Source organism: Rhinolophus sinicus, chromosome 17 (genome assembly GCF_057876585.1).
Source record: "Rhinolophus sinicus isolate RSI-liver-muscle chromosome 17, RSI-T2T, whole genome shotgun sequence".
In the NCBI taxonomy this organism is placed as follows: Eukaryota; Metazoa; Chordata; class Mammalia; order Chiroptera; family Rhinolophidae; genus Rhinolophus; species Rhinolophus sinicus.
The window spans coordinates 159,243,867-159,258,234 of NC_142517.1; the positions used below are offsets into that span (position 1 = coordinate 159,243,867).

The 14,368-nt window shown below is 39.5% G+C and overlaps 1 protein-coding gene across 4 annotated transcripts in view; it reads left to right on the plus strand.

The window, feature by feature from the left end:
- The first annotated feature begins 5,681 nt into the window (after nucleotides 1-5,681).
- UBR3 (ubiquitin protein ligase E3 component n-recognin 3) overlaps nucleotides 5,682-14,368 on the plus strand; it is a 172,091-nt gene continuing 163,404 nt past the window's right edge. For 3 of the 4 annotated variants that reach the window (XM_019727402.3, XM_019727403.3, XM_019727404.3), the window contains exon 1: nucleotides 5,683-6,296. In XM_019727402.3, coding sequence (XP_019582961.2) covers nucleotides 5,752-6,296 — 545 coding nt within the window. In that variant the 5' untranslated portion in view covers nucleotides 5,683-5,751. Of the gene's footprint in view, nucleotides 6,297-14,368 lie in introns of all 4 variants that reach the window. The other variant, XM_019727399.3, reaches the window with a different exon arrangement.

The window sequence follows — 14,368 nt, forward strand, 5'->3', positions numbered from 1 at the left end:
TTGCCACAATTAAGAAAGAAAGCTGCTAGTTTAGCTTGCAACATGACACATGTACTTCTTCCTGGAGACAATAAGGAGAATTTTAAGATGTGTCCTCATGGGTCAAAATGTAATAATACTTTTTGTTTATTGGGGCCATTTTTATGGGAAACTGGCTTGTTTTTCTGCAAGTATTTAACAGAGAGAAATATTCATACAATGTCAGCTAGATAGTGTAGTGCCATTGCCTTGATTCATATTAAGTTACAAGCAGTTTTATACGTCCTTGCTTCTGCAGCGTCAGTGCAAATGTCAATGCAGTTTTTCCAGGTTATATCATGAATTCAAGAAAGATACTCAATACTCTGGATGTTTCAACATGGAATGTGTTTATTGTCAAACTTTCACATAAAATACCATGTTTGATGATTATTTGGCACTGAATCTGGACAAATATGAGGAAAACACTTATGCTCCCCTCTAATTACTCCCCTGCCCCATTCTCCAAAAGTAATCACTATCCTGATTTTTAGCACCGTAAATTTTTTCTATTTGTTTTACTTTATACAAGTAGAATCATTCTCACTATGTCAGATTTATTTTGTTCAACATTATGTTTGTAAGATTCATCCAGGTTTGCTCATTTTCATTGTTGTATAGTAGTCTGTTATATGAATATATACAACAAAATTTCCCATTTTAACCAATTTAAGGGTACAAATCAGTGGCAATAATTATATTCATAATGTTTTTCAACCATCACCACTACCTATTTCTATAACTTTTTCATCACCTTTAACAGAAACTCTGCAACTCTTAATAATAGTTTCTTTTAAAAAATAGAAAATTTGAATTTTAAATTAACCAATTTTTGCCTGTCTTTTGTGGTTAGTATTCTGTTTTCTCACTCCCAGATCAGAAGTACTAATAATGGCAGCAACAGTAATAATGTGTTCGTAGATTAGGTTACGATCTATAATATGCTTCCATTAGTCTGTAATCTCCATGTCAGGAACATTGTATTCTATGTGAATGGTGCCTCCTGGAGCTGTGCCACCCAGGCCACGTCATGGGCCATATGTTTTGTTCACAGTGTTATCCTCAGTTCTTGCAGAGAGCAACTTGTAGGGACTCAAAACACATTTGTTGAATTAATTTGCTGCATGAATAAGGCAGTGAATAAAAATTTTCTGGTCTTTATAGTAGTATGCAGAAAAGGAAGCTTTCCTTAGGTTAAAAAAAGGAGGAAAAGAAAATTAGGACAACTTGTAAAAGTATTAAATGATAATAAAAAAGCCTCCAGAGGGTTGTTAAGCATTTATAACCTGGGAAAATTTGCTCCTGTAGAGGAGCTAATATAGGTCAAATATAATACACTGTCATGCTTTACCCCCTCCTCCCAAATATTTCTAAAGCATGAGTAGGGAAAATTAATAAAAATGTCTTTGCTTCAATATTAAATAAATGAGAGACTGCCAGTAAGTATAGTTGCAAGGTAATTACTAAGGTAAGAAGGAAGGAAGGGAGGGAGGGAGACAGGGGAGAAGGGAGAAGGGAGAAAGACAGGCTACATGCAAGAACAGTGAATGATTTTTCTTCCAGGGATTATTCTTATGTTTTGAAGGCTGTGAAATGAAGGGTATCACTGCTACTTGTGAAATGGGGATAATGATAATTACCTCTCAGGGTTATTGTGAATCTGAAATGTGACCACTTAGAATAATTCATTGTGCATAGTAAGCACAGTACTTCTTATGGTATGAATTTCAATAGTGGCCATGAGAACTGGTGAACTTGTGTGCAGAGAAGATGTGTATTTGGAGGCCAGGCAGAAATTAAGTTAATAATGTTGTCGGCATCTTGTATGTTTATAGCAGGTATGGCCTCCTCTACCTTCTGGTAATAAGGGTGGTGTGGGCCACAAGTTGGGTCAGAGTTCTTCCCCAGGGTTTTAAATGACTGGCAGAAATGAGACCTTTTTTCTCTGTGATGAACTTGTGGAGATGCAGCTTGAGCTGGATTGGGGGAGGCCCGTGCTCAGAAGCTATTGGAGCCAGTAGAGCTGATGCTCACTGACAGCAAAACTGGAGACGCATTAAGGTTCTTCTCCCCTGTCCCACCATTGTTTATATGATTTAATATAGTCCTCTTTTTGGTTTAAGCTAGTCCAAGTTGGGGTTTTATTTCTTGGAACCAAGAAAGTCCTGATAAATACAAAAACAATTTTGAAGTTATTTACATTCATTTATAAGTTCTCTGTAAAGGGTGTCTACTTTAATTTTGGAAGCAATGATATTATCTATCAGTTATACCTTTTACTTTACCTGTGTGGTTTATTTTAATTTGAAAAGCCAATTTAGAAATACCATAAGATTCTTCTTCACATTAATTAAGGTGGAATATGTAAAAACACATACCTTTTTAGATGCTATTTTGTAGTTTTCTGTAACCATAGTATGTGGCGTTATATTTATTCAATGTCTTCAGTAGAGTAACAGTAATATGCTTAAAATGGCGGTATAACGTTTAAGTGAGTGCAGAGTTTTCAGCAGAATTTCAACCTGGCTTTCCCTCATGGAAATATCATTGTAGGAATTCCTATGACCCAGCACAGTGATTTGAGAGGTAATTTAGGAGAAGAGTTTTTATATTGCACTAACATATTGAAAGAAAAATGTCAGACTTTCTGGATCCAAATGATAGAAGCCCCAGACAATCTAGGAGAACCAAAGATTTGAGAGCCTGTCATATTGATTTTGAAAGCTAAAGCAGTAAAATAGTTGCCACCCAGACAGCAACTTGACTAATTCATCTCAAACAATAAGTACTACTACTAATAATGATTAACTGTTTTATTGAAGTATAATTTTATATAATAAAATCCACCTGTTTTTTAGAATAGAATTAAGTGATTTTTAAATAAAATTTACATAGTTGTTCAATCATCACCACAATCTATATTTAAAACATTCCTATTATCCTAAAAAGATTATTTGTGCCTAATTGCAGTCATTTCTGTTCTTACCCCCAGTAGATTAGTCAACTGCTAATGTACTTACTCTATAGATTTGCCTTTTCTGGACAGTTCATATAAATGGAATCACACAATATGCATTTTTTTGGTTTGCGACTTCTTTCATTGGTTTTTGAAGTTCATCTACATTGTAGTATGTATCCGTACCTCATTCCTTTTTATTGTTAAATAGTATACCATTATATGAATATGACACATTTTGTTTATCCATTCATGAATTGATAGACTTTTAGATGGTTTCTAGTTTTTTGCTGTTACAAATAATATTGTTATGAATATTTACCTATAAGTCCTTTGTGTTGATATATGTTACTATAAATTTTCTTGGATAGAGTCCTAGGAGTGGAATTGCAGGGCTCTATGGTAACTTTATCTTGAACTTTTTAAGTAACTGCCAAAATGTTTCCCCAATACGTGGTACTATATTACATTCCCATCAGTGAAGTATGAGGGTTCTTTTTCTCCATATCCTTGCCAACATTTGTTATTATCTGCCTTTTTGATTATTGCCATTCTAGTGGGTATACATAGTGGTATATCATAGTTTTAATTTGTATTTCCTTAATGACTATGATGCTGAACATCTTTTCTATGTCTGTTGGCCATTTATGTATCTTTTTTGGTAAAATGTCTATTTACAATTTTTGCCCATCTTCAACTGGTTTTTTTGTATTCTTGTCATTACCAGTTATTTTAATGGTTCTCTGATTTTGAACACGTCTGATAGATACCATCATGATCAGAATAGGTGTGAAATCTGGCAAATGTCTAGGTTTCTGTACATGTACTACAATATCTATGTAACTAAAATAGGAGAAAGTATTTAAACTATTTTTGTTGTTGTTACAGAACTAAAGAGGCACTTGTCAATGGAATTTTGTAGAAATTTGTAGAAATTTAGGAATGTGTGGAGATGCTGAAAAAGCTGCATTTCCAGCATGCATCGTCATGGTCAAGCAGAAGCAGGCACCCTTGTTATTGTTTGCAGGAAAGCAGCCCTGGAGAGATACTAGTACACGTCTCCAACTGCCTTAAGCCATTGCCACTGATTATTGAATATACACTAGTTCTACCTTAGTTTGAAATGTTCCTGGATTTTATTTGGTTTATAATTTGGTGATTTATTAAGAGAATTAATGAGCAACTTTGAATTACTTATCACTGTTAAATGCTGATTGTGAAATGCTTTATTATGGAGGATCAGGACATGTGAAATAGCATGTTTTAGTTATGCACAATTCATTTATAACACTGGGTTATGGATTAGAAATACTCTTATCCTACTTCCTTGGATTGCTTTTCCTACATTTTTTGTTTCATTCTTGTTTGCCCTCTGTCTTGTGTTACTAAGTATTTGTATAATACATCCAGCTCTCTGGACGTGAACTATGGAAACAATAAAAGTGTAGATTTTTAATTCTGGAAGATCATTATTGATAATCTCATTCAAGATTCAGGTTTTGCTAGATAGGGTAGCATAACCTCTGGTGATTGGGATTCCTTAGGTCTGAGATGGGACCTAGGGATCTGTTTTTGTGAGTAGAGCTTCAGGTGATTCTTAGGATCAGGCAAGTTTGCAAAGCATTGGTGTGGCAGAAAGAGCAGGGCTTTAGAATCAAATGCACCTGAGTTTTAATCACATCTCATTTTTAATTGCTAGCTGTGTATTTTGGGGCACATAAATCACCTCTAGTAATAGTACTTACTTTACAGGATTATTGAGACGATTAAAAGAAATATCATATATAAAGAGTAGGGTCCCCCAAAAATATGCAACGTTATTTATTGTAACTTTTCCATTTAACACAATAATCAGACAAATTTGAGCACTTCAGGGCAATAATGAAGAAGGCTCATTCTTGGAGAAATGTACCAATTAGCAGTGGGATGCAGATGAGATTTTTACAGCGAAGGCAAGTTATATCATCAAATAAGTTCAGGGTCATGTTTTTTGAAGAAAGGCAATGATATGGGAAGACATTGCTAAAATAGGGGTGTGCGGTGGATTAAGGTGGGAACTACGAACAGTAAGGGCCCAGAGGCGGGAAATAAAAAAGCGCCTTCAGAAAACAGTGGACATTCCATTAGTCTCTTTCATACGACAAACTTGGAGCAGCGCCAGGTGATGAGGATAGAAAAGAGGTTGAGTTTTAAGAGATTTAAGTAGTTTGGCTTTTGTTTCAACTAAAGATTTTGAATGGAAGAATGATTAACCTGGTAACAGTGTGAGGGTAAGAATTGATGCAGGGGGGAAAATTAGGAGGTTGCTTCAATAATAATAGTAATTCAATAATAATTAAGGGTTTGATAACAGTAGGAATTTATATCTCAAAACGAAATGCTGATGCCTAAAATTCATCTGAAAGGTGCTGTAATTCCTATAACCCAGGTAAATTAAAAAAACACACAGCACAAACCATTGTCTATATTAAATATTTTCCATACTAAAAATAATTTTTTTTAAGGTAAGTCCCTTATTTCAGTAGCTATTAACTTTGAGAGCCAAGAGGTGGAGGGAAGGAACAGAGCTGTGTCCCAGGCGAGAAGGGGCGTGTGCAGACCGAGCGGGCACCAGCAGCCGGAGGGGGCGTGTGCAGAAGCAGGGTCGCAGGCAGAGGTGCGCGGCAGTTCCGGGGTATCGCGAGAGTTGGGCGGGCCGAGCAATCGCAGCAGTCAATACCGCCACCCTCCCGGGAGGAGCCGCCAGCTCTGGGCTCTCCAAATTCTGAGCTCTCATCATGGCGGCGGCGGCCGCGGCGGCCGGCGGGGGGCCGCAGCCGCCCCAACCTGAACTGCCCGCGCCCGGGCTGGCCCTGGACAAGGCGGCCACCGCCGCGCACCTGAAGGCGGCTCTTAGCCGGCCGGACAACCGGGCAGGTGCTGAGGAGCTGCAGGCGTTGCTGGAGAGGGTGCTGAGCGCTGAGCGGCCGCTGGCTGCGGCTGCGGACAGCGAGGAGGCGGCGGCGGCCGGCGGCGGAGGCGGTCCGGGGGCGGCAGAGGAGGAGGCCCTGGAGTGGTGTAAGTGCCTTCTGGCAGGCGGCGGCGGCTACGATGAGTTCTGCGCGGCGGTGCGGGCCTACGACCCCGCGGCGCTCTGCGGCCTGGTCTGGACAGCCAACTTCGTGGCCTACCGCTGCCGGACGTGCGGCATCTCCCCCTGCATGTCGCTGTGCGCGGAGTGCTTCCACCAGGGTGATCACACTGGACACGACTTCAACATGTTCCGCAGTCAGGCCGGGGGCGCCTGTGACTGCGGGGACAGCAACGTGATGCGGGAAAGTGGGTGAGTGGAGCCTTCCCCTGGGGCCGGGGGCATCGCGGGTGGCCCTGACTGGGGTCTGGGGAAGACAGGAATGGGGATCTGGGAGCCGATCCTGAGCTGTCAAGGGAGAGGAGTGGGGGAGGGTGCAGCCACGTGGGGTTGGAGGTGTCTGAGCTGTCAGCGGTGGAAAGGGGATGGGGAGGAGGGGAGAGCGGAGAGCATGTTTAGGGAACGCGTCTGTGAATTTGCGGGAAGCCAGGGCGAGTGAGTGATAGCGAAAAAAGAGACAGTGCGTGGGATAGCAGGGGAGGGAAAAGGAAAGGATACTTGGGGAATCTGTTGTTGAGCTGTCAAGTGTGTACTGGTTGGGAAAGGCTGTAAAGCAGCTTAGCTCTTGGGAAGAAATGGTGATATGATTTGGATTGGCTGGGAGGGGCATGGTATTCGGGACCAAATTGGGTTGCAGGATAATGAGAATCGGGGAGGTGGTCTTGCAACTGCAGGGGAGGACAGTTTGGGGAAAAGGACTTGTGAACTGTCAGTGTGTCTCATGCAGTACGGGGGAAGGAGCTCTTGATCTTAAGGAGGTTAAGGGAGGAGGGAAGGGGAGGGGCCTGCATGAAAAGTGACTGTTGAGCTGTCAGTGGAGTATTTGGTGTGCTGGAATGACATCGAGAATTGGGCCACTGACCAGTCAGTTATAGAGTACCCTCCATACAAGAACAAATAAAACACTGAGCGAATTAGGAATCAAGTGTTAGCTCTTTTCTAGTTAAAAGGGCACCTTATTCACTGACTAATATGTGACATCTTTCTAAAAGGAGACGCTCAACAATTGCTTTTTCAATAGGAGCGATGTACCAGAGTATTGGGACTTGGAACAAAAGACATTTCAGAGGTTGCAGTGAGTTAAACAGTTGGTACATATAGTGTCTTGGCTTGGGACATGAAATCCAAGTTTAGGGAAGTCCTGGGAAAAGAAAAAGCTTACTGAAAGAGATTTTATAGCTGGGTAGTAGTTGAAAGAATGTTAGCAAAGCCAGTTATTCAAGTTTTTCAAATTTGAGGTCTTACAATTATAGAATATAATCCCTTTAGAAATAGTCACTATTTCCTTCTTTGGAGTACTTGCAGGTTACTGTTACTCCAGAATGATTGTAACTACTAGGTGCAAGCGAGGTTTCTAGGATATTAAAAATGAACAAGACAATCACCTACTCCTTAAGCTGCTTACTAGAGTAGAAAATGATAAATTCCTTAAATAGTTCAGGAGTTAGAGGAGGCCTCTGTGCAGAGGGAATAAGAAAAAGGCTTCAGAAAGGACGTATTTTGAGGTTGCTGTTAACTATTACTACTACTATTACTACCACCGTGTTTCCGCGAAAATAAGACTTAGCTGGACCATCAGCTCTAATGCATCTTTTGGAGCAAAAATTAACAGAAGACCCGGTCTTATTTTAATATAAGATCGGTTTGATATAGTATAATACTGGGTCTTCTATTAATTTTTGCTCCAAAAGATGCATTAGAGCTGATGGTCCGGCTAGGTCTTATTTTTGGGGAAACATGGTACTTACTACCGGTATTATTCACAACAACAGTAATAACAGCAGCCAATATTTGAGAGTGTAAAGTGACACTTAAAAATACTTTTCAAAATTAATATTTGAATAGGCAAAATATTCATATAGCTAAAAAAACAAAAAAACAAAAAATCAAGACATACACAGTTTGAAGTTTCCCTCCCATCTTGTCTCCCATGTTCCTAGTTCCTTCCCACCATTGTTAGTTTCTCTGAGTTTAAAAACCAACAAGGATGAATATGTATTTTGATTTTTCAGTCTCTTTTATGCAAAGGTAACATACCATATTCACTTTTCTACACATCTTGCATTTTTCACTTATCTAAGAGGTCTTTCCATGTCAGTAAATCAGTGTACTCTGTTTAAGTAACCAAAATTGCTACATAGTGTTCCATGTCATGAATTTGCCATTTTTTATGTAATCATCACTTTTGATGGACAGTTGGTTTCCAGTATGGAATAAAAAAACCTGGTATACCTGTCTTTTCACACCTGTACAAGAATATCAATGGGATAAGTTCTCAAAAGTGGGATTTCCAGATTGCCCTCCATAAGGAGAGGATGAAACTTCCTGTTTTCCAAAGCCTTACCAACAGTGTTACTAAAACTTTGGATTTTTATCCATCTACTTGGTAAGCAGTGGTCAAATATTAACTGCTTTATATGATTTAATTCACGTGATCTTCAACTCAGATTATTACTGTTGTTATTCCCATTGTACGGAAGAGTAAAGTGGGGCACAGGGTTCTTAAAAACTTGCTCAGGATTACACATGTAGTAAGTTAGCCATGCTGGATCCAGAGCCTGACCACTCAACACTTCTCTACTGCCACTGTAAATAACACTCTTGTTGGTACTTTCGTTTAATATTGGTTTGTCTTTTTTTTTAATATGCTGTTCTTATTTGGGCCTTTCTTTCTTTTTCTTTTTAAAAACTTATATTTAAAAATAAGATGTATTTCAAAACAGAGGAAGGAGTTGAAACAATCTTTTACTGATATTTAAACGTTTTTACTTCTTAGACTAGTTTAGCTTTTAGGAGATCCTCAAAAATCATGAAGGTAAATAATATTGATTCCAGAATTTTGGAACACAGTGGTCATTATCAGGTTGATGTGGATGAGAGGCAAATCTGATCTAATGGTGATGCTTCGGTGCAGGAGCGGAAAATGTCAGTGAGTTTCTTTGACGGTACCCATACAGGTGTAGGACCTCTGGCCTGTAGAGAGTCCACATGCTACTCTCATAGCACTTGTCTTTACTGACATCTTATAGATACTTATTATTTTTTTCCCCCCAGCCTGGCAACCCTCCGTGAGTTGATAAAAAGTATTTAAGTATTACTGTCTATCTGAAATGCAAAATTATTGCCTTGTATGTGCCAGCGGTTTCCATGTTCAATTTCATAAAGGGCAAGAATGAACAGTAAACAGTATTGTGGCTATATGATTATTCTGAAATTTGTACCACCCTTTAGGTTGGACAGAATAATTCATCTGAGCTACACAACTGCTAATCTCCTGCCTGGAAACAGATAAGTGATATTAGCCTGCAGTGCAAGTAAAAAGGCTGTCTCTGGAACTTTTTAGAACCGGATAACTAACAAATTACATCACTGTTTTTGGTGGGCAAAGTTGGATTACCTCGGCATGGACAGAATATATTTAACTTTTCTCAGTTTTTGATATTTCTTAAAATCCCTTTAGATTGCTGAAGATTGGAGACGTATTGGTTTTGGGGTTGTTTATTATTCTAACTGCCATAGACGTTTGTAAATCCCATTGTTCAGTAAATTTTTAAGGAAAGATTCCACTTTTCTCTGTATCTGTGTTCTTAGTAAAAGAAGAAATTCTGCTGTGACTTAATCTTTTTCCCCAGTGACTGCTGTGGGTATGATTGGAGATGGGGAAGAATTTTGGATCCATCACAACCTGTATTACCATTTAATTTTCAAATTTATAATTACAGAAATATGGGGGGGGGGAGGATTCAGTTCTTTTTGATTAGTAATAGTGACATAATAAATGTGGTGATATTAACAGGTATAAAAAGCAAAGGAAGAAAACAACTGAGAATTCATTTGTGCGATGAGATCACAAAGGCTATGGAAACTATATATTAATAACTGTATGTATAACTTCATAGTTTTGCCACTAATGAATAAGTGCAGTCATTGTCACAAATGGTTTATAGATGGATGAGCTAAAAAAAAAAAGAAGTAATGGAAAATGTGAAGTAATGTCTGATTAGTTTAGGGATCTGATGGTACTAACTATAAATTGGAATTTTAAACATTTAGTTCTCAAATTTTGATGCAGAAGATGACCATTTTCGTGTTCTATACTGTATTATAGATATTTTTGCCTCCTTGCTGGTTCTTCCTCACAGATTTTAAACTCCTTAAAGAATAGGAACCTCATCTTGCTATTAATCAGAGGCAAGCACAGTCTCTTATACTTAATAGGTGCTTAGTAAATGTGGAATTGGATAAAATAGTGGCTGTCATACCTGAAAATTTGCCCTAATACTACATTGCTTTAGTTATTTAGGTGTTGATTATTAAATCCATAGCATGTTTTTTTCAAAGTATTTCAGGGAAAATTTCTTTCTTAGTTTCAAAAGTAATACATATTGGTTATAAAATAAAAATAAGTAGATAAAATAGAAAGTAAAGTTTCCTCTTTCTTCTATCTTGCTCTTCAAAAGTAAGATTTCCCTTATTTTGTTTTGAGCTTAGTTGTACGTTTAAGAGATGTTAGTAATAATTTACTCAGCATTTGTATATATTTTGTTGTGGCAAGTTTTTAGGTTATGTGGCCTGTGGCAATGCCAGAAGTGGAAGCAGTAAGTGACTGGTTGAATAGTGTTCGGTGCCTTACTTTTTCTTCCTTAACAGATTTATTGGACACTGTGTCTTATTAATACACATAGAACAGTTTTTTCTTTTTTTAAAGTTAAATAGTATTTCATTGTATTTTCATGTTTTTGTATTTTACTGTGATTTATGAAATCCATTCCCTACTGGTAGACATTTAAATTATTTCCTGGCTTGGGCTATTATCTTGGGCTATTATAAACACTGTCATAGTCAGTATGCTTGTATACACATTTTTGTCTATATGTACCGTGTTTCCCCAAAAATAAGACTGGGTCTTTTATTAAGTTGTGCTCCAAAAGATACATTAGAGTTTATGTTCAGGGGATGTCATCCTGAAAAATCATGCTAGGGCTTATTTTCTAGTCTTATTATCCTGGAAACATGGTATGAACATATGTGTGAAGATAAGTTCCCAGAAGTTACATCTTGGCTGCAGGAAATGTGCGTTTTAAACTTTCATAGAGCCATCGTAAGAAATTAATTTATAATCCCACCATCAATGAATGAAAGAGCATGTTTCTCCACATTGTAGCCAGTATATGTTATTACCAGTTTTTCTGATTTTTGTTGATTTGATAAACGACAAATGATACCTTGTTTCATGTTACCCTTCTCCCTACTTCCCTTCTCTCCCAAATTGGAGTATTTTGAAGCAAATCTCAGATACCTTATAATTTAATTTATAAATATTTGACTATGTATCTCTGTAAAGTGATGTGAACTCTTGAAAGTAAAACATAATTCAGATATCCATTGACAGATGAATGGATAAACAAAATGTGGTATATGCATAAAATGGAATATTATTCAGCCTTTAAAAAGAATGAAATTCAGTCCAGATTCAGGACTTTGGATCAAGATGGCAGAGTAGGTAAGTGCTGTACTCGCCTCCTCCCATGACCACATCAGAATTACAACTAAATTACAGAACAACTGCCATTAAGAACCACCTGAAGACAGAAGTCCTATAACTGAGGATATAAAGAAGCAGCCATGTCAAGACTTGTAGGGGCAGAGACACGGAATAGGCAGGCCCTAGACCTACAGTGTGGTGGTTAAAAAAAAGGAGGCAGAGCTTGGCTGAGAAGGTCTCCCCTGAGGAGTGAGGGGTCACAGCCCCTCACCAGGCTTTGCCAGGAAGAGGAGTCTTCTTACTTCTGGTTGTGAAAACCAGTGAGGACTGTGGCTGAGTGAGACAAACTGGAGTTTCAGGCATTCCTCTTAAAGGGCCCATGCATGAACTTGTGGATTTGCTCTGAGCTCCAGCACTGGGGCAGCAGCTTGAAAAGCACCAGAGCTATATGAGGAAGAGCTGAATTGACTAGCTTCAGGGTGAGGGCTAGAGGGGCAGGGGGCAGGACAGCTCACTTGGGGGACAGAGGACTGGCAGACCCTATTGTTTCTTTGTTGAGGTGTTTCCCCACCTGCTTGCAAGCACAAGTGGCACCAAATCTGAATCTCCATCAACCTGTCTAGCACTGTTCCATTGTGGTGATTCCCTGAGACTCTTGTGTCACCCAATTTGAGTGCCTAGCCTGAACCTCTTCTGGGCTTTTCCACACAAATGGCCTTTCAGCTCACGCTGTGGATGTCCCTAAAATCTCTCAAAGGTCCACAAATCCCAAACAAGTTGGCTGTGGCCTTGGTGTGCCCCATACCTCTTGCTATGTGGCCCCAAGCTGACACTGTTGGCAACCAGCCTTGGTTGCCTCTCCCAGGTGCCTCCAAGCACAGTACAGGTGACAACCATCTGCAGATCACTTTACAGCTCCTTCCAGGTGGCTCCAGGTAAGGCACAGGCAGTGGCTGATCTTGGTCTGCACCACAGCGCCTCCCAGGAGGCCCAAGAACCAAAACACCTGGTGACTGGCTTCAGACCACACCAGAGCACCACCAAATGAGCTCTACAAATGACACACCCACTGGGCAGACCTGGCAGTTACCAGAGCCTCGTTAAAGTGAATCCCATCCCTGCACAACAGCTCTGTGTCACAGCCATTCCTCACATCCAGTCAGCCTGAAGATCAATCCCTCTCTCTGATGTGCCAACAGCAATCAAGGCTCAACTACAACAGGAGGGCACACACAACCCACATAAGGTACACCTCTGGAGCACTCAGCTCAGGGAGACTGTGCCATGGAACCCCACAGGACATCTATTACATAAGGCCACTATATCGAGAATGGGAAACATAGCAGCTGTACCTAATACATAGAAATAAACAAAAGAACACAGCCAAAATGAGGAGACAAAGAAACATGACCGAAATGAAAGACCAGGACAAAACTCCAGAAAAAAAACTCAGTGAAATGGAGACAACAACTTACCAGATGCAGAGTTTAAAACACTGGTTATAAATATGCTCAGTGAATTTAAGGGAAGAGTAGATGAACTGAGAACTTTAATAAAGAGGTAGGAAACATAAAAATGGAGATAGAGAACAAAAAAGAGCCAGGCAGAAATGAAAATTATAATAACTGAAATGAAGAACACATTAAAGGGGATCAACAGTAGGTTAGAAGAAGCAGTGGGTTGAACCAGCGATTTGGAAGACAAGGTAGTGGAAAACACCCAATAAGAACAGCAAAAAAAAAAAAAAAAAAAAAAAAAAGTTGGGCCGGTCTGGTGGCTCAGGTGGTTGGAGCTCCATGCTCCTAATGCTGAAGGCTGCTGGTTCGATTCCCACATGGGCCAGTGGGCTCTCAACCACAAGGTTGCCGGTTCAATTCCTCGACTCCTGCCAGGGATGGTGGGCTCCACCCCCTGCAACTAAGATTGAACATAGCACCTTGAGCTTAGCTGCCGCTGAACTCCCAGATGGCTCAATTGGTTGTAGCGTGGTCTCTCAACCACAGGTTGCCGGTTCAACTCTTCGACTCCCGCAAGGGATGGTGAGCTGTGCCCCCTGCAACTAACAACGGCAACTGGACCTGGAGCTGAGCTGCGCCCTCCACAACTACAATTAAAAGGACAACAACTTGACTTGGAAAAAACCCTGGAAGTACACACTGTTCCCCAATAAAGTCCTGTTTCCTTTCCCCAATAAAATAAAAATAAAAAACAGGATAGTTTAAGGAGCATCTGAGAGAAAACATCAAGCATATCAACATTGCATAATAGGGGTACCAGAAGGAGAAGCGAGAGTACAAGGGATTAAAAACCTATTTGAAGAAATAATGATGGAAATCTTCCCTAACCTGTCAAAGAAAATAGACATACAAGTCCAGGAAGTGCAGAATCTCAAACAAGATGAACTTAAAGAGGCCCATACCAAGACACATCATAATTAAAACGACAAAGTTAAAGACAAAGGATCTTAAAAGCAGCAAGAGAAAAGCAGTTAATTTCCTACAAGGGAGCTCCCATAGACTGTCAGCTGATTTCTCAATAGAAACTTTGCAAGCCACAAAGGATTGGCACAAAATATCCATATTGATGAAAAGTGAGGACTGACAACCAAGATTATTCTATCCAGCAGGGCTATTATTTAGAATCAAAGTACAGATGAAGAATTTCCCAGCTAAGAAAAAGCTAAAGGAGTTCATCAGCACCAAACCAGTATTACAACAGATGTTAAGGGGACTTCTTTAAGAAAAAGAAGGAAAAAAAGATAAAAAATATGAATACTAAA